This window comes from Rhinolophus sinicus, linkage group LG17, assembly GCF_036562045.2.
Source record: "Rhinolophus sinicus isolate RSC01 linkage group LG17, ASM3656204v1, whole genome shotgun sequence".
Lineage (NCBI taxonomy): Eukaryota > Metazoa > Chordata > Mammalia > Chiroptera > Rhinolophidae > Rhinolophus > Rhinolophus sinicus.
Window position 1 is genome coordinate 6,440,904 of NC_133766.1, and position 21,886 is coordinate 6,462,789.

General features: G+C 36.3%; 1 protein-coding gene across 4 annotated transcripts in view; it reads left to right on the forward strand.

Annotated features, from left to right (window-relative positions):
- Positions 1-21,886, forward strand: part of RABGAP1L (RAB GTPase activating protein 1 like) — a 423,826-nt gene that overhangs the window by 76,050 nt on the left and 325,890 nt on the right. For all 4 annotated transcript variants that reach the window (XM_019725918.2, XM_074322089.1, XM_019725841.2 and 1 more), the window contains exons 9-11: positions 363-465; positions 2,940-3,106; positions 5,212-5,353. In XM_019725918.2, the coding sequence (XP_019581477.2) occupies positions 363-465; positions 2,940-3,106; positions 5,212-5,353 (412 nt within the window). The remainder of the gene's footprint in view (positions 1-362; positions 466-2,939; positions 3,107-5,211; positions 5,354-21,886) is intronic.

Consider the following 21,886-nt stretch of genomic DNA (forward strand, 5'->3'; position numbering starts at 1 on the left):
TATGAGCATCCTTGTATGTGTAAGTATATGAGATTTTGACACCCAGCCTGAGATAAAGTTAAATATAACTTCATAGCAATATAATGTTTTTGTGATTCAGCATGTAAGAGTATACCTCTTTTACCCAAGAGGTATGTGTCTCTAAACAGAAACTCTGTTTGAAGAAAGCTGTAGAAGAATTTAATATTTAAATAAATGCTTTTGTAGAGTGAAAAAATTTTACAAAGAAAATAAATCCCTTTTTTAATTGTAAATCCAAATTTTACTAAATTGTGTTGCTTAAAGTAAGATACATTTATAATTTTCAATGGTGATTTTCTTGATGTATATATTCTCAGTGATTCCTGTTTGAACTTTTACAGGAATCCATGGGGAAGAGCTATGATGGGAGAGCTTATGTTATCACTGGCATGTGGAACCCCAATGTACCAATATTTCTGGCACTTAATGAAGAAACCCCAAAAGGTGAATTTTCTTAAAAGATTTCTTATTATTAGCTTAAAATTTTGTGTTATGGAAAATGTTGTTTTGCTATATTTTTTTAAAAAAATCTGGTGCTCATTTAAAATGAGTTATTCTTATTTAGAAGTTCCTTTTCATACTTTATGTATCTATGGAGAAAAACCTCCATTATTCAAAAGAATCCCTCCCAAAATGTTTTTAAATGTTGGGCAGTTTCCTCTTGAGAGGAGGTCTCCCTATTTTGATTAAAATTACTGGTTCTATCGTCTTAAAAAAAAAAAAAAAAAAGAATCTCTCCCCAAGATACATGAATTAATTTTATTAGATTATGTAGAACATATTTGTGCTTTGTTTTTCATATGTCATTATAGAGTTGTTTTATTTGTGGGGAAATGATGGAAGAATATGAAAGAAATGATGAAAGCAAATTCTGAAAATTTGCATATCTTTGATACGTATTTTAACTTTTAAAAATGATCTTATAGATTACTCATATTTTGTGATTTATTAATTTTTTGTTCCAGTCTTTTTACCTTTGGGTTCTTAGATCTTAGTAGTGTATATTAAAGATTTCATTTGTGACACTTTTTTCCTAGTTGTTTACCTTTTTGTTTTGTTTAATATGGCTACTGTTGAACAGAATTTATAAATGATATATAGTCACATTTGTCATTTTTCCCAGTTTATTTTTATTCCTACTTTATCCAGATATCTGTTAATTGCCTATTTTTCCCTTCCTCTATCTGCCTTCAAACTAATATTAAAGTTTTACCTCATGAGTAATAATCTTACACTAAATGCTTTACTGTCATTCAACCAATAATTTATATTGAGAAAATAATGGATCAGTTTTTTTTCATCTTAGTCTAACATTATTTTGTTTATACCCACAGTAGAGTTTTGGTGCAAGATAACATTAGTGAATGCTAATATGGAAATATAATATATTAATGAAGAACATTAAAATGACAATTATTCTCAAATTTCCTTAAAGAGAGTCTTTACCAGTCCTGTAACCACATAGCAAACTGTTTACTTCAAATTAGGGCTAAAAATGGAGAAAAATAATGATTATGTAAAATTACCTTTTCATATATTAGGAATAAATATTTTTTACACCACAGGTTTTTTATTTCTGGAGATAGGTTTGTAAATACCAGCCTGTAAACTTTTTTCATATAATCATTCAGAAAGAAAACACAAAAATGAGAAAAATAAGCTGATTGATAATTTTGAAGAATAAAATATTGGAATTTCAAAAAATAAGTAGTCATAGCAGTTTTTATCTGTTTTTAATGTAACACATTGTTCAGTTTTATTTTGTATTTTAATATACATTTGATTCTCAAATAAAAGAGAATATATTTTAAGTTTTATTTGTTCTATTAAAATAAACTATGTAATACTGTATTGCAATATGTTCTGATCTAAAAGATAACGTATTTTAAATTTAAATCATTTCATATGCTACACAAATATATTGACCTGATTTCTAATATTTCCAAATGGTGTCCTTGGTATTATAAGTTATTCAGAAGATTGATGAATTATAGTTTGATTTTTATAGAAGAAGTTGAAGCCCTGAGAGAGGAAATGTCTTGGATCTTTTCATTATACCAAGTCGTGTGTTATAGTCTGTGGTTTTGTGTTATTCTCTCTTAACCCTCTACTCCCCTCAAACTTTAAGGTCTTCTAGGTCAAGTACAATGTCTAGAGAATCCTATTTTTTCTTGAATTAGCAGGTAGAATGCATATATTTGATGGGAATATAATATAATTTTGGTTGAATTTGGTATTAACAGAAGTGTAGTTGATGAGTGTAAATGTTGTATAATGTTTAAAAACACACTATTGAAGTTTTCTTCTAACGGTGGGCTTGGTTATTTAATCTTTCCTCTAATTGAGAACTAAAAGTAGTTGAAATAATAAATTAAAAAAGAAAATTAAAGAAGAAATGACAAAATGGTATGGAATAACCAAGCCACAGATTCAAAAACCGCAATGAATCTGAAGCAGGGTAAATAAAATAAAATGAAATCTGTATTTCCGCCTATCATTGTGAAACTGAAGAAAGCCAGTAGATACTAGCCTGGAAGATTCTAGATTCAAATTAAAGGAAGGCTGTGGGCAAGTAAACATTTTCAATAATAACTGAAATTTTGACTGATAACAGCATACTATTGTTCTCTAAAAGCACTTGCCAGCCTAGAGGATATTATGCTAAGTGAAATAAGTCAGACAGAGAAAGACAAATACCATATGATTTGGACACTTAAGATAGGATCCGGTGTGTTGAGAAGCAAGCTTGGACTTGGTTACCTAGTTAATCAAAGTGACAATAAAACATTTAAAATTAAACGTGGAAGATAACATGATTAGAAAGAACCTTAGTTCTTTCATAAGTGAGGAAACTTTGTTTTCTTAAATAATCAAGGAATAATAAAGCCAGCATAAAATATGAAACATTTCTGCTACAGATAAACGAGTGTACATGACCGTGGCCGTGGATATGGTTGTCACGGAGGTGGTGGAGCCCGTCCGCTTTCTCCTGGAGACAGTAGTACGTGTGTACCCTGCGAATGAGCGATTTTGGTATTTCAGCAGAAAGACTTTCACGGAGACTTTCTTCATGAGGTTGAAACAGGTAGGACCTTTTTGTTCTTTTCATATCATAACATATGTTTTTTTTTTTTTTAAGGACTTTATTGGGGAAGGGGAACAGGACTTTATTGGGGAACAGTGTGTACTTCTAGGACTTTCTTCCAAGTCAAGTTGTTGTCCTTTCAGTCTTAGTCGTGGAGGGTGCAGCTCAGCTCCAGGTCCAGTTGCCAGTTGCTAGTTGCAGGGGGCACAGCCCACCATCCCTTGTGGGAATTAAACCGGAAACCTTGTGGTTGAGAGGATGTGCTCCAACCAACTGAGCCATCCGGGAACTCAGCAGCAGCTCAGCTCAAGGTGCCGTGTTCAATCTTAGTTGCAGGGGCGGAGCCCACCATCCCTTGCGGAAGTCGAGGAATTGAACTGGCAACCTTGTGGTTGAGAGGACACGATCCAACCAGCTGAGCCATCCGGGAGCTCAGCGGCAGCTCAGCTCAAGGTGCCGTGTTCAATCTTAGTTGCAGGGTGCAGAGCCCACCATCCTTGTGGGTCTGGAGGAATCGAACTGGCAGCCTTGTGGTTGAAAGCCCACTGGCCCATGTGGGAATCGAACCGGCAGCCTTCAGAGTTAGGAGCATGGAGCTCCAAAAGCCTGAGCCACTGGGCCGGCCCCATATGTATTTTTTTATCATTCTTTTTAAATGCCAACATAGTTCCTTAAGTAGCAATACAAAGCAATAAAATTAATCAAGTGATGTTTAGAATCAACAGAGTATTTGAAAATTCCACATCTAGGTTATGTAAGTTAAAAAAACAAAACCCCAGCTGTTGTAATAATTATGTATTTTCCCCCCTAGCAACCTGTAATGCATACCTATAAAGTATCGACATACTTAATAGAAATATTGATTCTGTATCTAAATCAAGTTTCCCCCGCCCCTTTTTATACAATAATTTAAAACCTAAAAGACAGGGCACAGAAATATCATACCTTTATAAAGTTATAATGAAAACACTTTCAAGTCATAACTGACTAATTGTCATAGTTACTTTTGTCTATAATACTATATAAATCTATTATTTGACTTATCAATAAGGTTACAAAATTACTTTAATATAAAATGAACAAAATTAGGGTTTCTATGACGTCCCTAAATTAGGCAGTGTTTGTAGGTAATACGTATAATTTTTGTTTAGTAGTGAAGGGAAAAGGGCATTCATCCCACTGGTATTTGTTGAGTACCTACTATATGTGAGTACTGTATTATTTCTGATTGAAAATCAATGTAGTCCCTGACCTTATGGTGCTTACCGTTTTGTGGCCGAGACAACCATTAAACAAATAAGTATGATAATAAATGTGTAACTACACTATGGTAAGTGCAGTGAAGGTAAAGACAGGGCATGATGAGAATCAGAAACGTGGGAACTTAGATTCTTTGTAGAAGTGACATGAGAAGTAAGGATCCAAGACTGATGGGGTTTAGCAAAGAGTAGGAGGAAGAGCTGTGTTGGCAGAGAAAAGGATGTCCCAAGACCTTGAGTTGGGAAGAAGTTTAAAGGTTCCCAGAGCTGAAACAAGGCCAGAGTGGCTGGAGTGCAGTAACACACGTTGAGTGTGAGAAGATGAGATTGGAGGCAGTTTATCTAGGACACTGCAGGCCAGGCTCAGTTCATTAATTGGAAGTTGCCTTAATTTGACCTCCTTTAGTCAATTTAGAATGTGAACCATTTTTTAAGTAAAAACCATCTACTTCCATGAATTGCTTGACGGATGTAGCTGCTACTTCTTTATTTCAGTGCGAGGTAGTCAGTCCTAAGAATCTAGCATCGCTTGCTTATCTGCCTGCCCTAGAATCTGTGATGTCTCAGGTTTTTCTGATTTTAAAAAAGACTGAGTTCTCCCCAAATTGTTAGTATTAGGTTACTAACATTGTATTGTTTAAAATAATACTAGAAGAACTACATGTTTAGAATATCATGTCAAGAACAACGCACTTCAAAACTGTTCTCAATTTCAGACGTGCTGTTGATCAGACGTGACACAGGCTGCTCTTCATTTCAGCTGTTCATCATGAACCGCTGAAATACTGTCTTTTAGTGTTTCCTTCAGGTTTATAGTATTGAAACACATGTGTATATCTTTCTCAGTCGGAGGGAAAAGGCCATACCAGTGCTGGAGATGCGATATATGAGGTGGTGAGTCTACATCGAGAATCTGAGAAGGAGGAACCAGTCACTCCCACGAGTGGAGGGGGTCCACTGTCACCCCAGGAGGATGAAGCCGAAGAGGGTAAGAAGTGACATGTATTTAGTTCCCTGTCTTTGCACAGCTGCTTTATGTACAGGTCTCAAAGTGTGTGTGTGTGTGTGTGTGTGTGTGTGTGTGTGTGTGTACGCGTGTGCGCGCGCGTGCGTGTATGTGTGTGTTCGTGTGCACACGTGCGCGTGTGTGTACCCGCACGTGTGTGCAAGGGGTGGCAGGAGGAGTGGTGATTATTCCTAGTCTCTGCCACTCTATGGCTGGCTTCTGCTAGATGCAGAAGAGAATTGGGTTCATTTGGTTTCTTGATTGCCTAGTCCTCAGTGCCACTTACGCAACTATTTACATTTGAGTCTCGCTTTGCCGTTTGCTTCCTATTTTATTTGAAGTATTTTGAAGTGTTTAATGAGAAGTTTCCAGTTCTCTCAAGTGTTATTAGAATTTCAGGGATATGTTATGTCCTACTCATTTGACATAATTTACTTCCGACTTTTTTGTTGCTGCCTTGTCACTTACCACTCACTTTGTGGAGTAGGGTGATCTCTGCTCTGTTTACTGCATGGGTGCTGCTGAGAGCTGCTCCCCAGCCTCCCGAGACTCACACTTCATCTGGCTCTGTGCTCAGTACTCTTTTTATAGAAACTAGAGCCGAGTGACAGGTCGTTACTTGAAGCCCTTATAGTATCTGTTCATAGGGGAGGGTTTATTAAAAGTAAATTTCTGGATTTACATCATCTGAAAAAAGCATCTTAAAATTCTCAGTCTTTCTCTCTATGAAACCATTCTTTTCTTGGATGGCCATAAAAATCTTGGTATTTTTTTACTAATATTTATTGAGAGCTTATTATATGCTAGACATTCTAAGTGTTTCATTAAAAAACTTTCTGAAGGTATAATTCATATACGATGGAATATGCCTGTTTTAAGTGTACACTTCATTGAATTTTGACAAATGCTGTATAATCACCAGTAGAATCATGATATAAAAATTTCCATTGCATCAAAAAGCTTCCCTCTACCCTTTACAGTCCATTCTTTCTCCTCACATGTGGTGTCTGGTAACCATTGATCCGTTTTCTGTCACCATGTGTTTCTTTTTCTACAATTTCATATAAAAGGAATCAGAGTCTTTTGTATATGGCATCCTTCACAAAGCATAATACTTTTGCTGTGTCAGTAGTGGGTTCCTTTTATTGCTGAGTAGTAATCTACTGCAAAGATATACCATGCTTTATCTCTCTAGTCACCAGTTAACAGACCTTTAGGTTGTTCCTAGCTATTAGTAATAAAGCTACTACGAATATATATTTAAATACAAGTCTTTGGTGAATATATGCTTTCCTTTCTTTTGGGTAAATACCTAGGAGTAGACTGGCTGGGTCTTATGGTAAGTGTATGTTTAACTTTATAAGAAACCACTAAACTGTTTTTCAAAGTACCTATACAATTTTCCATCCATATTGACAATATTTTAGTCAGTTGCTCCATATCTTTATCAACATTTGACATTGTCAGTTTAAAAAATTTTAGCTGTTCTGGTGGGTGTCTAGTGGTATCTTGTGGTATTAATTTGCATTTCCCTCATAACTAATGATGTTGTACATGTTTTCATAATGTTTCACTGGGAAACATTAAAGTGGGACCATTTTTCAGTTATTAGATAGATATAGTCATAAACTGTGAGGGAAGTTTTGTAGCTGGAGATAAAGGTTTGAGAGAATCAGCATGAAGCAATGAGAATGGCTGACATGTCCTTGGGGGAAAATGCGGGAGATGTGGGTTAAAAGTAAAGTTTAGGAGCTCACTGCCATTTTAGGGGTAGATGCAGGAAGAGAAGGCCCAGCTCGAGGATCTGCAGGAAAACGATGGCATAGTAGGAGGAGAACTAAGGGAGTGTAGGACTGGAGAGTGGCAAGGAGGGAGCGACAGGCACTACTGTCACATGGAACATGGACGTTCAACATAAGGACCCAAACTGTTAATTGGATTTGGTCAACTTGAGAGGCCCCTGAACCCCTATGAGGGCGATTTTAATGACATTGTGAAAGGAGTGACTAGAGGAAGGGAGAACAGAGTTCTAGTCTTTTAGAAAGTTGATGAGAAGAAGCGGAAAGAGCTTAGACTGAAACGGCTGGGTTGTATCTGGCCAAGAAGGAGCATTTTTAGGACATAAGAGCTTATGTGTAATTGGAAAGGGAGAGCTGAAAATAGGGAGCAGTTGTGTACCCAGCCCCTAACCGTGCAGTCAGTCCCCTGACATGCTTCTGTGTCTTTGCAAATGCATTTACTCTGCTTACAGGCTCCCCAGCTGAAGGCCACTTGAGGAAGCTCTTCTACAAAGGCCTGTTAGCAGGCAAAAGAAAATAGTGATTTTAGCATAGGGCTGTTTCTGTACTTAGAAATGTTTCAAAATATTGTCCATGACATTTATAGTAGGTTGCTCAGGCAAATTACGTTTAAAATGTATTAATGCAGAATGGCTGGGAACGGAGCTTGGCAAATCCACTTAGCAAAAATCAATGATAAAATGGATAAAATTGTCAAAAAACAGCCAGTTTAGGACTTGAGAAACTGCCTAAAACTATAAAAAAAATTGAGAGGCATTTATTCAAGAAAAACTACTGAACCTGTAAGAACAGCCTGGTGTTTTAGCCCCGAAGGCTGCTCCAAGTCTGCGAATTCCCACCACTGACGTGTCTGGTGGTTTTCCTGGTGGGGCAAGTGGTGAAGTCTGGTAGCTTCACTTTTGCTGCTGGAGGGGCTCCCTTGATTTGAAGCAAACATAGAAAAACCCCATATTTCTGGAACGATGTTGGAAACAATAGCGATTTTTGTGGCAAAAGAATGGGAAGGCCAATATGTAGCCAGCAGCATGCAGCTGTAATTCTGGTTGGGGAAAGCCACAGATTGGCTGAGATTTTCGGCAGACATCTCAGGAATGAGTGGGCCTTCGGAAGATCCTACATCCCGCTGGAGGTCCGGAAGGCTGTGCACACATTCAGGAGAGACCAGAGAGGGCCACCTCCATGCGGGATGTGAGAACTTGCATGTGTGTGATGGAGCTGTTTCCACAATCCTGTTTTCTAAGTGGTTTTGCCTCTTTTACATTCTATGGAGAGAACCTGTGTTCCTGGTGGAGTAAATGGCGGAAGCCTGATTCTCCCACAACTAAGCCTTCAGTCTTCCCCTGTCAGCCAGAATCTAGTAGTCTAGAATCCGACCACCCTCTGGCCTTATCATTTCTTGTACTGGGTTATTGTAGTGCCACCTAACTGGTCTCCTGCCTGTCCCCCTGGTCCCCGTTCCCATAGTTTGTGTTCCGTACACCAGCTGTAGTCATCCTTTTGAAATTTGTCAGATCACATGACTCCTCTTCTTAAAACCCTCTGTTGGCTTCTTACTTACTCAGCCAAAGTTCTTACCATGGTTTACGAGGCGTATGCGATTGATCTTGCTGAATTTTACCGTCTGACCTCATTGCCTATCACTTTCTGCCTCACAAATCCCATACTTGTCCTTTTGTCGTTCTGCAAACGTGCCAGGTGTGCTCTTGCCTCTGTGCTGTCGCACTTGCTGTTCCCTCGGGCTGGAAGTCCTTGTTTTTTCTAGATTGCCACACGTTCTCTCTCCCCCTTTCTAACCTTCCTCAGATGTCACCTTCTCAAGGAGATCGTGCCTGCTCAGTAAATAGTGGAACAATAATAATGAATAAACAAATAATACATGAAAATAATATTATATCTATTATAGTAAATATTTAATGATGAATGAATAGTTTAATGCATCAAAATAATTCCATGCTGAGAAAGACTAGAAAAACAGAAATAACATTTTTGGAATTGAACTTGAAAATATGAAGAACATACATAAAAATTTCAGTTTCTCATTCTTATATATAGTCTGAATAAGAACAGATTTTCCTTTTTTCACTTCTGTTCTTAACAGTTTTTCACTATGTGAGATGTCACCATGTCTTTTGAAAATATATTAGCCATCACCTATGTTAAAAAAGCTACAAAATCACAGAGTAGGAAGTAATGGTTTCTTTTCTTTTATAGATCAGATATTTCATACATTTTCAATACAGTTTATTATTAGTTCTGTAATTGACATTTCTGTCAACGCAAGCATCAAGATAGAGCTGTAGGTGGCATAGAAATGTTTTCCTTGGCGGGGGTGGGCAGGGGGGATTGGGGTATTCTTTTATTTAATTATTTTCAGTAATTTGCCTGTCAAAGCAAAAGTGGAAGTTCAAGTCACTCTAAATTGTCTTACCCTTAGCCTGTAATTTAACTAAAAAGAGATACAGATTTAAAAGGCCTAAAATTACTCTTAATTTTTGGGGAAAGATCTAAAGTAAAATGAATTAAGGTATCTGCATATTTTTTCAAATGGAGCTCAAAAAATGAAATATGTTAAAGGGTATTAATTTGAATGCAAGGACTCTTAGCAGAAAGTTAAGTTCATCAATGCAGCTTTATAGGGATTATTTTTAAATTACCTCGTCAGCTTTGTATACTCCTACACGTTCTGAATTGCTCCTGCTTTTGAAACTCGAGGCTCACTTGATACTGCTTCATCTGAATTTCAGACTGGGTTTCTGTTTGTTGATCTCACACTTGTGCAGTAAGCCCTCACTTGATGTCGTCGACAGGTTCTGTGACTTCAAGCGAAACGACGTATAACAAAACCAATTTTATAATACCACAGGCTAATTGATATAAACAAGAGTTAAGTTCCTGTGGCATCTCTTCAAGGTTATAAAAAAACCATGTTGAACGGGACCACATTATTGGAGGACCAGCTGTGTTTAGTTATTTAGTTCCTTGTAACATGGATAGTCAGTTACAGGAAGTACCAGATGGCAAGTACAGTATGATTTCCTTTAGGACACAAGCCCAAGTAATTGTAAAAGACCAGATCACAGTAATATTAGGTAAGTTTTATTCTTCCTTATACCTTTTATGTTCAGTATAATCTGCATTTTTTTTTTTGTTTTTATATTTGGATTGGTTAAAATGCTATCTAAAGAATATTTTCCCCTTGATTTAAGTGACTATTAGCTGAGTAATACTATTTCTCACTCATAACGAAAGAGCAAAATAGTGTCAAACTTAACTAGAACTTTTTTATTTTCTTTCATTTTCTTAATTCATAGTCTGATTAGAGGGAAAAAAAATCATAAACAGCTTTTACTATAGAAACCAGTTTGCAAATGAAAATTCTTTATACACAAATGAAAAGAAAGTAAAGGATATATAAAAGAAATGAGTTTTTAAAGAAAGTATAATGATCATATAGCCCTTACATGGAACAAACTCTGGTTAATGAAGAGCTTCTCACACTTTAAAGGTACACATGTGTTACCTGAAGATCTTGTTAAAATGAAGTTGTTTTTTTATGTCTAGGATGGGGACTAATCTGCATTTCTAAACAAATATCCTACCAGATGGCACTGCTATTGGTTACACCATACTTTGAGTAGCAAAGGTTTAAAGTACCTACTTGTTTTTATTTATTTAATCCTCATATCAACCCTATAAGGATGATGCTATTGTATTCATTTTACAGATGAGAAAATACGTTCTGAGAAACAATCTTGGCATGCTAGATACTATTTCTTTACCAATCAGACACTTTCTATATTTATAAAATGTGTGTGTATGTGAGAAAGAAAGATAGGGAGGAAAGGATTTTATAATATTGTTATTGTATTCTTGCATTTTTATATTATCTATTTCAACAAATTAAAATGATTACAAATATATTTGATAAGGGAAGGTATTTGACAGAAAGTGGAAGGAGAGAGTATACTAGTTTTCTATGGCACCATAACAAGCTACCAAAAATTTAGCCTCTTAAAACAAGCGCTTATTAGCTCACATTTTGCATGTCTGGGGGGATCAATGTCTGGGGGTGGCTTAGTTAGGTCCACTGTTTGGAGTCTCATGAGGCTGTAGTCAAAGTTTCGGTTGGGCATTGGTCTCATCTGAGCCTTTGGGTGCTCTTCAAAGGTCATGTGATTGTTGACCAAATTTATTTCCTTTCCTCTGTAGAACCCCTGGGTGCTTGCTTCTTCAGGACCAGCAGGAGATTCTACTCTTAAAGGAAGGCCCAAGCTGTCTTTTAGGCTTTACCTGATTAGGGCAGGCCCAGCGGGATAGTCTCCTTTTGAGTAACTCAGTCAGACTGGTTAGGGACCTTTGGTCTGTGGAATCCCTTCACCTTTGCCATTTAACACAACCTAGTCACAGCCATGACATCCATCATTTTCATGTGTGCCACCCATACTCCAGGGTAAGGATTATACACTGACATCATGCATGTTACCGCACTTAATTGTCACCATAACTATGCAACATAGGTACTATTACTCCCTTATTTTATAAGTGTGTATCTGTCTCATTTCTCCTACTGGGTTAGACCCTATCAAGGATGTAAATATACACAGTATTAGCTAAACAAAAACCGATCTAAGCACCTCTTCAAAACAGTACATGATGAATTGCCAAATGAATGATAAGCGAGTTGATTGCTATAGGTTTCTAGTGTCTTTTCTCAAGTGATTTCCTTTAATTGTGACGCCCTCACCGTCTTTGCCTATTGAAGCCAGGGTTTAGCTATCGATGTAAATGACATTTTCCTCGTGCTACCTCTACTTACCCCATCAGAAGTGATCTCTTTCCTCCAAATATAGAATTCCACTATAATTTTGCTTAATGGCATTTGTGACATTCCTTGCTAAATCATAGTTACATGTATCTTCTCTTCCCTGCTTGACTGAAAATTCCTTCTGAGAAGCACTGATCCTTAATTCATCCTTTGGTTCACCAGTTAAAGCTTGTTTTAATTCACTTTCAAGTCACCAAGTCAGGGAAAGTGAGAAAGAGTTATTAGGATTTTGAAGAGTAGAAAGTAGGAAACGTAGCATTTTGACATTTGTGAAACAAATATAGATGCAAGCAGAATCTGAACTATGCCTGAGATAGTGAATGTGAGGTTGGAGAGGCAGCTTGAGAGCAGACCTTGGAGAACCCACTAGAAACTGATCAGGGTAGACTTTAAGTTTGTAAAGCAATGAAGAGTCATCGAAGGATTTTGACCTAGGGCATGGCCTGAGCAAAGATGTAAATTACGAAGAGTAAGCAGGCAGTAAACTATGTAAAATGCAGTTAAGAACAATGAAGAATCTGGGACACATAGGTCTAATTTGAAGAGATTAGGCCTGAATAAGGGTGCTGGTTCTTGAAATAGAGAAATGACCGATTTTAGGGAAATAATTAACATGACAAGATGAGTGAGGCATACCAGTCTTTAATTGCCATATTCAAACACTCGGTGCTGGGTTAGCTCTCCCTGGAAGAGAGCATATTTGTATAGTAATTAATTTCATTCATTTAAGAAATATTGTGTACCGACTATATTTTTTAGCACTATGCTTGGTTCTGAGAGTGACAAAAGTTCTTCTAAGGTTATTTACATTTAAGGTGGGAATAAACATTTTAAATCATTGCAGAAATTACATGAATAATACTCTGAAACATCACGGTGCGTATTGCATTCGACCCAATATAATTAAGTGCCAAGTGTGTGCTTAGATCCTAAGTGCTGTGGGATTAATTTAGAATGCCCTTTGGGCTTGTGACCTATTCCTCTAAAGAAAACCAGTGGTGTTTCAAAAACCACATGAGCTCTAACCATTGCGTGTTTGAGTGTGATGGGGTCTCGTGTCAACTGAACTCAAGCATTTAATATGAATTCCTTCCCTTGTGATTTGTATTTCACTTAAAAATTTAAAGTACAGAATTGTGGTGTTTAATTCATGAGTACAATCTGTTAAGGCCTAATGTTATTCCACCTCAATAATATAGTATCTTTATATCTTAAAAATACAACCCATCTAAAGAATGAAAATCTATAGCATTCAAAAGAAAGTAAACTACATTCTCATGTTTCTAGGTTGCATGTCTTTTACCAAAAAAAAAAAAAAAAAAAAAGAAAGAAAGAAAGAAAAAAAAGAAATCCTCATACAGTTTTAAAGAATAATTGACCTTTTAGCTTGACAAAGAATATATTTTAATCATTTCCTGCAGCAATATTTTTGTGCTTGGGAAGTTTATTATCCTACCTTCTGCTGGTGGAAAATTCACTGGAATCTAGTGTCTTATATTTTTTAAGTGATAAGATTCTTGAATTTGGCAGATTGAGATCTGATTCTATCATGTTTATTGTGTATGGGAATGATTTATATTTAAGTGGTAAAGTAAATAGTCTAGTCTTTAATATGTACTATAAGTATACCCTCATTTTTAATGACATTAGTTGTTGTTTTGGAAAATGTAGTATTGAGCATTTAAAAAAATTCTTTCATCTTTAATATTTTGAAGCAAATTAAAAAAAAAAAAGAATTGTTGCACTGAGATATGGTCCCTGGGTGCCACACTATGGCCTACTGGCCAAATCAGGCCCACAACCTGTGTTTCGTCTGACTTCTGAGCTAAGAGTGGTTTTTATATTTTTAAAGGGTTGTGATAATAGTTCTCCCCACCCCAAGAAAAATGTAAAGAAAGAAGAAAGAGAACATATGATAGAGCCAAAAATATTGACTATTTGGGTCTTTACAGAAAAGTGGCCAACCGTGCTAGTCGTAGCATATTTGTGAATAGCTTCAAGTATGTTTTGTGAATTTCTGAAACTCTATGGAGTGTACTGTTATTACTTTACTTTCTTTTGTGAACATAAAATGGGGCCACTTTACAGACGATGTTATTTTTTGGTTACATAATAAGTGCCCATTGTATGAATGCTCCAAAATAAACTGTTCTTATAAAACCTTTTACTGTGAATAGTGTCTTAAAGTAAAATTTTACTGTATTTCTAATAGGAAGTAATCTAAAAAAACAACAACATATATATATACACACACACACACACACACACACACACACACATATATATGTATATATATTTGCATTTTGAAAGGACCTTAAGTAGCTCAACTCAAATTTTATGAATTGACTTTGTTCTTAATAGAAAATTAATAAATTAATTGAAAGGAAATATGAGGAGTAGCAAGAAAAACGAAAAGCATGCTAGAATTTGTTTTTTCATATAGGTGTGGGGGCAGACACCCTTCTTTCTCATTTGGTGTTTAAATATGTCTGAACAATTTGGTAATAATTCAGGTTACAACTGTACTGTTGGTTGTTTCGGCTAGTCCCAAATCTATACTTAATTCAAGCTATCATAAATGAATAATTTAATAGAAAAAGTACATCTTAAGATCATAAAAATATTTTTTGTATTGTTACTTATATAACCTCTTTGAGGGAGGATTTATTTTCAGTGTTAATATGATGCAGAATCTTTGGTAATAAAATCAGTCTTGAAGATAATTTTATCCAAGAGTTTTAAAAATATAAATATATTGCATGAAGTTTAAGTTTTAACTTTATGATAAGTATAAGGTTGTGACTGCAGTAAACATGAGTCATGAATTTTATATTGTATGCATTTAGAAAGGAGTTAAATAAGTATTGGTTTCTAAATGCTCCAATTTGGTTATTAAGCTTTTATAGGTTTGGTTTATTCCTGTTTGTTTTTTTTCTTTTGGTGTTTTTGTTTTCATGCTGGTGTCAAATTTAGTTCATTTAGTACTTTGTAGATATACTATTTACATTATCTGAAACATTATTAATATAAAGATACACTATTAAGAATTAAGTGATCATGTTTCCCTTTATACATTTCTTTTTAATTTTTAAAACTATTAATTTTAGAAGTTATAAAATTAATTTTGAATTAACCAGTATCCCCATTGAAAGTCGTCCCATGTCTTTCGTATTAGTGCGATTTTCATGTCATTCTAACATGCATGCAGCTGTCCTTCATAATTTTTCTAACTACAGTGTCACAAATGCTTCACATTTCCCAGCCCCCTAAACTCTCCCAAATGCTAGCTAATGTGATGCTTCTTTGCCTGGCTTCATGTCTCAAACTTCTTGAAAGATGGAAATTAAAATTAATTTCTAATCTATTCTGGAGACATTGTCACAATGCTGCCTTTATAATTTCCCTGTCAACACTCTGAAAATAGCGGTTAGGAAGAAGATTGGGTAGGAAAGAATATTACAAGGCAAGAGGGAGGTTGAATTCAATCAAATTTGGTTATGCAAACTGTTGGATTAGCACCAAGGCTAGTGCTACATCCAGGTCAAGTTCGGATGAAAACTTGAGCACTCTTGTTTCTTACCGGTATTATTCAGAGTTTACATTACATACCAAGATGTTTTTATTTGAAATCCTTGAAATTTAACTTAAATGGGATTTCCTCCCTTTTCATCAAAACCCCTTTCTTCTACTTAATTTAATTCATAGAATAATTAGGAATTGGGGAAGAATTTTTGATATCTAAAGTTTTAAGTTAATACAAAATTCATTCTTGTCATTTATTTTTTAAGGAAAATAATATTCTCATGACCTGAGGATTTTGAGTTTTTTGTTTTATTGAAATAATGTTTTAACTATACAGAAATCTTACATATTTACATGTAAAACAATCGTATTGTAAATAAAGTTATACACTTTTTTTGAAGATTGAAAGACTTAATTTAATTCTATACATGTTTTTGTTAGTAGGACTGACCTTTAAACGATGGATAAGTAACCCTTTTACTTGAAGGGTCAATCCAGCTGGCTAAATGCCACACAGCTTTTGTAAAAATTTCACTTGATTTTATTTATCTGTTTATTAAGATTTTGATGTGTAATTATATTTTCCTAAGTGGTTCAATAAAGCATTGTGTTTGAAAAGGTTGTCTAGATTCAGCATGCTAAGAAGATAAGAATTTTTATTCACAATAATATATCAATAGCATTTTAAATGGTAACCTAATAAAGAGAGGAGATCGATTGGAAACAGGCTGGTATTCTTAAAATAATTATTGTTGTTGACAAATGATAAACTAAGTGTCATAGAAAAACCCCAAGTGGATTTTCTCTGAGATAAACTTATGGTAATAGCATGTTCTGTTTTTTCCCTAGCAAATGTTGATATGTTTGTCATTTTGATTTTTTCCAAGTATATGAATCAGCTAAAATGGTTTTTGACTTTGAAAATCACTTACTTAATTAAGTCTTTAAGATATTTAAATAAGTTAATAGAACTACTGAAAAATTGTTGATGTAAAAAGCCAGTTACAGATTTATGATTTGGGAAGATAATCATCTTTGTATTACTTAGAAAACAAACACATGGAAATACATGTTTTCTTTCTCTTCTGTTGTTTAAAAAATTTTAATAAATATAAAAGGGACCCTCCACTCCCCCCGCCCACGAATTCTATAGTAATTCTCAGGAGAAATATGTATCTCTTCCAAAAGGAACATCGAGTATATCCTGTTTGCCAACTTCCTTTTCTAATTTATCTGTTACAAACACTACATTAAACTATTTCTCACTCTCTTTAATGGCATAGTATTGTATGGATATAGCACGCTATAGCATGGATATAGCATAATTTCCTTTTCCATGTTTCTTTTGAAGGTGCTAAGAGCAATGTCCATTTTTCTTTTTTTGCTGTTACAAACATTGTAAAGAATAGTCTTCCTTGTACATATACTCTGGAGCACACAGACATGTATAGAAATCGAACTGCTGTGGTGTGCACAGTCTGGTTTTCAGTAGGTACTACTAAGCTGCTCCCTGAAAGAGTGCAAATATATGCCCATTCCATAGTGTATCTGAGTACCCTTCCCTCATACCTTCACCAACAGTAGTGGGCTTTATCAGTCTTTTAAATATTGATCACTCTGATTGGTGCTGAATAGCGTCTCATTTTATTTACATTTCCCTGATTACAGGTGAAGTTGAACATATTTTACGTTTACTAGGGTAATACATTTAATTCTGTAAGTGCCTGCATGGACTGTTAATCCTCATATACACTACTCTTCCTGTCAGAGATTTAATAGTTCACAATACTTACTGTCAAATTCTAGAAATCTCGTTTGGTTTGTGTGTCTGCCTGCATGTTAGTCTAAAGGGAAATCAGTACTGCATTACTTTTGCAGTAGTTTGGGGAGGAGTCATGAGAAACCATTCCTCCACTCACACCCACAGCTGTGGGATTTTTATCTGTTCTGGGGTGTATATCGTTTTGGGATCCCAGCATGCCATGCATATACTGATGAAAATGACTAGGACACCCCGATATAACACAGCCTGTTTGAGGGGAGGGATTTCCCCTTCCCCTAGGACTCTCCTTCCCTCCCAGATGTCTGTCAGCACTCTGTGCATCCAGGCCGACTTCGCCCTCGACCAGCACCGCTTTACTTGGCGTGGTGGTCACAAATCAAATCAAAATGCATTTGCGGTAGATTAAGACATCTTAATCATGCTTGAACTGGCTGAAGAAATTTAAATGTTCTGGAGAATGACCTCCAGTGACATCTGGAGACCCTACAGTTTGTCAGTAGCATTAGGTACATAGCGTGCCTAAAAGCATTTAGTCCTTGGAACTTATTTTTGTGATCGTCCCTGGAAGCTGCTCCTGTGATGTGATAATAGCAATAATAGGAGTTAACTTTTATTGAACATTTACGCATGCCTGGGACTCAGCATTTTACAGCTGTTCTCCATACTGTGAAGTGAGCCCCTCTGGCTTCTGGACTTTGTTCCTGTAAGTGGTGGTAGATGGTCTGCTGTGATGTAAAACCACAGCGGAGCCCTTGTGGCCGGGAGCGCTTATGTGGTCACCTCACCCACTTCTGCTGCCACTTAGTGATTAGGATTCAGACTGAAAGATGGTGGGAACCACCTTGGCGTCGTCATTCACACACCCTGGTGGCCATGGTGATACAGCCGCGTATTTCCAGTGACTCTTTAAATTAGAAGAGATCTTAGAGCATTTCCTATTGTTTACTTTCTCCTGATGTAGAATTCCCTCAGTACCTGGCAGGTAGACAGGTCTCTGTGGAAACAGATTGAATAACTGATTCACAAGGCAGCCAGTTCCACTTTCTTGTCATTAATAATAATGGAAAATATGTGTGGAAAACTGTGAAGTATCCATTTAATTCTCACACTAGCCCTGTGAGCTGGTATTTCGTCCTTTTTTTTTTTTGTACAGAAGAATTGAAGCTGAGAGAGATAAAGCAGCTTTCCCAAGGTCACACAGTGTGTGAATGTTTTTTTTTCCTTTTCTTTCTCTAAACCTTTTCTTTGTTTTCTGGTTAAGACCTTGCTTGAATCTCTCCTCCTCCTCAGGCCCAGACCTGCATTTCAGTGGGCTGACTCCCATTGTTCATCAGCCTCATGCTGGGAGCTGGGCTGAAGTCAGAAATTGATGCTGGCACCTGAGACTCCCAGGTGTGTGGGTGGGCGGGGCTTAGGGAGGTGGGTGTCTGAGGGGCTCTTGTCAGGTTCTCTTTATAGAATCTACTACAATCAGGAAAATTGTGCTACCCTCGACTCATTAAAATATTTACATTTTGGAGCCTGGCAACATCTTAGGCGTTATGTATTTGAACACGCAATGTACTCAATCAATTTTACTTGAATTTTATTTCAGTGAACTATCTCCCTTATAGCTCTGGAAACAGACCCTGAGATTGAGTGAGAGTGTCAGGAGCAGAGGCTCAGCTCCTGATTACTTTAGAATTGCATTCTGTATACAATTAACTCCTTTACCTGAAGCAAGACCGAAAGCTTACTAACTGTTTGCAGAATGATGTAATTTCTGTGCCGTTCTGTTTAGCAGTAGTTAGCAGTAGAAGGAAAGAGCTTAATTTTTCAGTTGGAGAAATTATGGCTCTTGTCACATCAGGGGGATGTGGTGTTCTAATGATCTGAATATGGCGTTGGGAGGTGAGTGACTCAGATCTCTTATAACCACAGGAAGAAAGCTGCGCTTTCTGAAAGCTTAGTGCTCAGAATATCCCACTGGCTTTAATGTTGGGCTGGAGTAAATATTTGTAAAATGTCAGCAGAGGGCTACACAATAGAGACTGTTAGTGTTCGCATTATACTGTAAATAGAGATGGGCAAATTATCCAAGCACATTTCTAAGTGGCATATTTGAGCACATTAAAGTTTTTTGAGTGGTATTTAAAAAATAAAACAGAAGTTTGGCTTTAGATAATTAAAGCTTTAATTTGTCCTTGGTACAAAAACCACAAATTTTATATCAGAGAAATATGGTATCAGATTTTCCATGTCTCTTCAGAATGGCCTAACTATAACCTGTTTAATAGTCTTTGTAATCATCTCTCTCCCCATAACCTTTATGACTCCCTGCTGCTAGTTTTCTCTTACTTGCTTCACTTACCGTTCCCTTTCAGATTCCTTTCTTCCATTCTTTCTACATTTAATTAGATTCAGTGCCTACTGTATGCAAGGCACTATATTAAATGCCTAAGAACAGTTTCAGTCTTTAAGAAGCTTACGGTCTGAGATGGAAAAAGACCTGCATAAAATAAATTCAAGATAGTAGAGGTACAGACACTCAGAGAAAGACAAGTTGAATTCCAGCGGTTAGAATTTGGAATCCTCTTGAAGGCTATGCATCTATGATTATTCCCAAAGATTTCTGTCGAACATTTATAATGGCCATGTTATTCTGGGAAGGCATGAAAACTGTCTAAGAAAACTTGAGTTCTTTTCTCACTACTTTTCTTGAAAAGAGGATGATACTTTATGTAAGTAGAATAATACACTTGAATCATAGAATTATGCAATAGATTCCCATTCTGTTTGCTATGACCAGCAGCCAGGCTTTATGGCAAAGAAACAGAAGTATGGGTTGTGTGGTTTGTATTTAATGTCTGACCTTCTCATACGTCAACATTTTATATGTTGGCCTTTATCACATTTTTTTAAAGGAAAAAATGTATTATGTTGTAAATATACTCATTAAAAAGATGAGCATATCAGATTATGTGATCTTTTTGAATTGAAATAATATAAGTAGAAGGCATTCTCAAAATGTGAGAGTGTGTTGTTACTTTGGGGTGTGTCCTCAGTTGATAGTTCACGGTGTGCGCTGAAAAATACTCATGAGAACAGGCTGCATATATGAGTGATATAGAGGGAGAAAGAATTGAGAACCATTGAATACAGAGGATCCCTTATGCTGAGAATCAGTGGCCCTCAGTCCACCTGTGAATGTATGGAAGGCTCTTTGACTTCGGAAATGCAGTTTCATTTTGCCACCCATTCCCTTAACAAGTGGCAGAGCAAATGGAGCTCCTGTCGTTCACAGTGCAGACCACAGGTACATTTGGTACTTGCTAATGATCTCAGTTTTGAAGAGTCTATACTTCAGACTGTGAAAAATGTAGACAATTGATATGCAGGGTGTCCCCTCTAAAGAAACCATTAATGATTTATTCTTCTGTGTTTTCTAAGTGTGATTCCTGGATCAGCTCAGATCATTAAAAAGCCATCTGTAACTCAAATTAGTTATTCAGTAGGTTTTTATCTAACTTGTAAAAGTTTAGTAAACTTTTAGCGGACACCCACTACTCTACCAGGTGCTATGGACACAAAAATAAATAAGACTTGGCTCTTGTCTTCGAAGAGCTTATATGGACTAGTTGAAAAAAAAAAAAGACCCATAAGTAGATAATTTTAGTAAAATGTAATAAATACAGTAGTAAGGTATGAACAAGGTATAATGTGAACTGACTGAAAGGCACTTAGTTTGGCTTGAAGATTTCGGGAAGACTTAGAGGCCCTACCTCTGAGCTCCGTCTTGGTGAATGCATGCTGTTCAGCTGGAAGTATCTGATGCCTTGGTAAGGGAACCTTGTAGGCAGAGGGAAACTTTGGGTGTTGAGGAACTGCATGGCGTGTGCAGGAAAATACGCGCAGTTGACTTGTAAGGGTGGGAAGTGATGGGAGAAGAGATCAGATACGATAATACAGAGGCTGGTAGTGGAGGTTCTCACATGTCATGCTGGTTTCATATTTTCTGTTCTTAATCAAGGGTTGGTATAGCACACACTGCTTCAGAAGTGGTAAAATGTCTACTAGCACATAATTTATTATGTTATTCAGGTATTTGATGTAAGGATTTAAAAGATAAATTGATCACACAGCTTGGGAAAAGGTATCACTCTTAGTAAAATTATTTTTTAACACTCAGTAAGAATTGTATAGGTAGCCCTTCATTTGTTTTCTTTTTTAACTTTAATTGTTGCCAATTACAGTTGACATTCAATATTATACTAATTTCCAGGTGTATAGCATAGTGGTTATACATTTATATAACTTACAAAGTGATCCCCCCCATAAGTCTAGTACCCACCTGACACCACACATAGTTATTACTGTATTAACTGTAACCCCTCTGCTGTACCATATTGATTGTATTCCCTCTGCTGTGCTTATATTCTGTGACTGTTTGTGACTACCAATTTGTACTTCCTAATCCCTTCCCCTTTCTCACCCAGCTCCCCAACCCTCCTCCCTTCTGACAACCATTGGTTTGTTCTCTGTATCTATATCTGTTTCTGTTTTGTTAATTTATTTTGGTTTTCAGTGAAAGCATATGGTATTTGTCT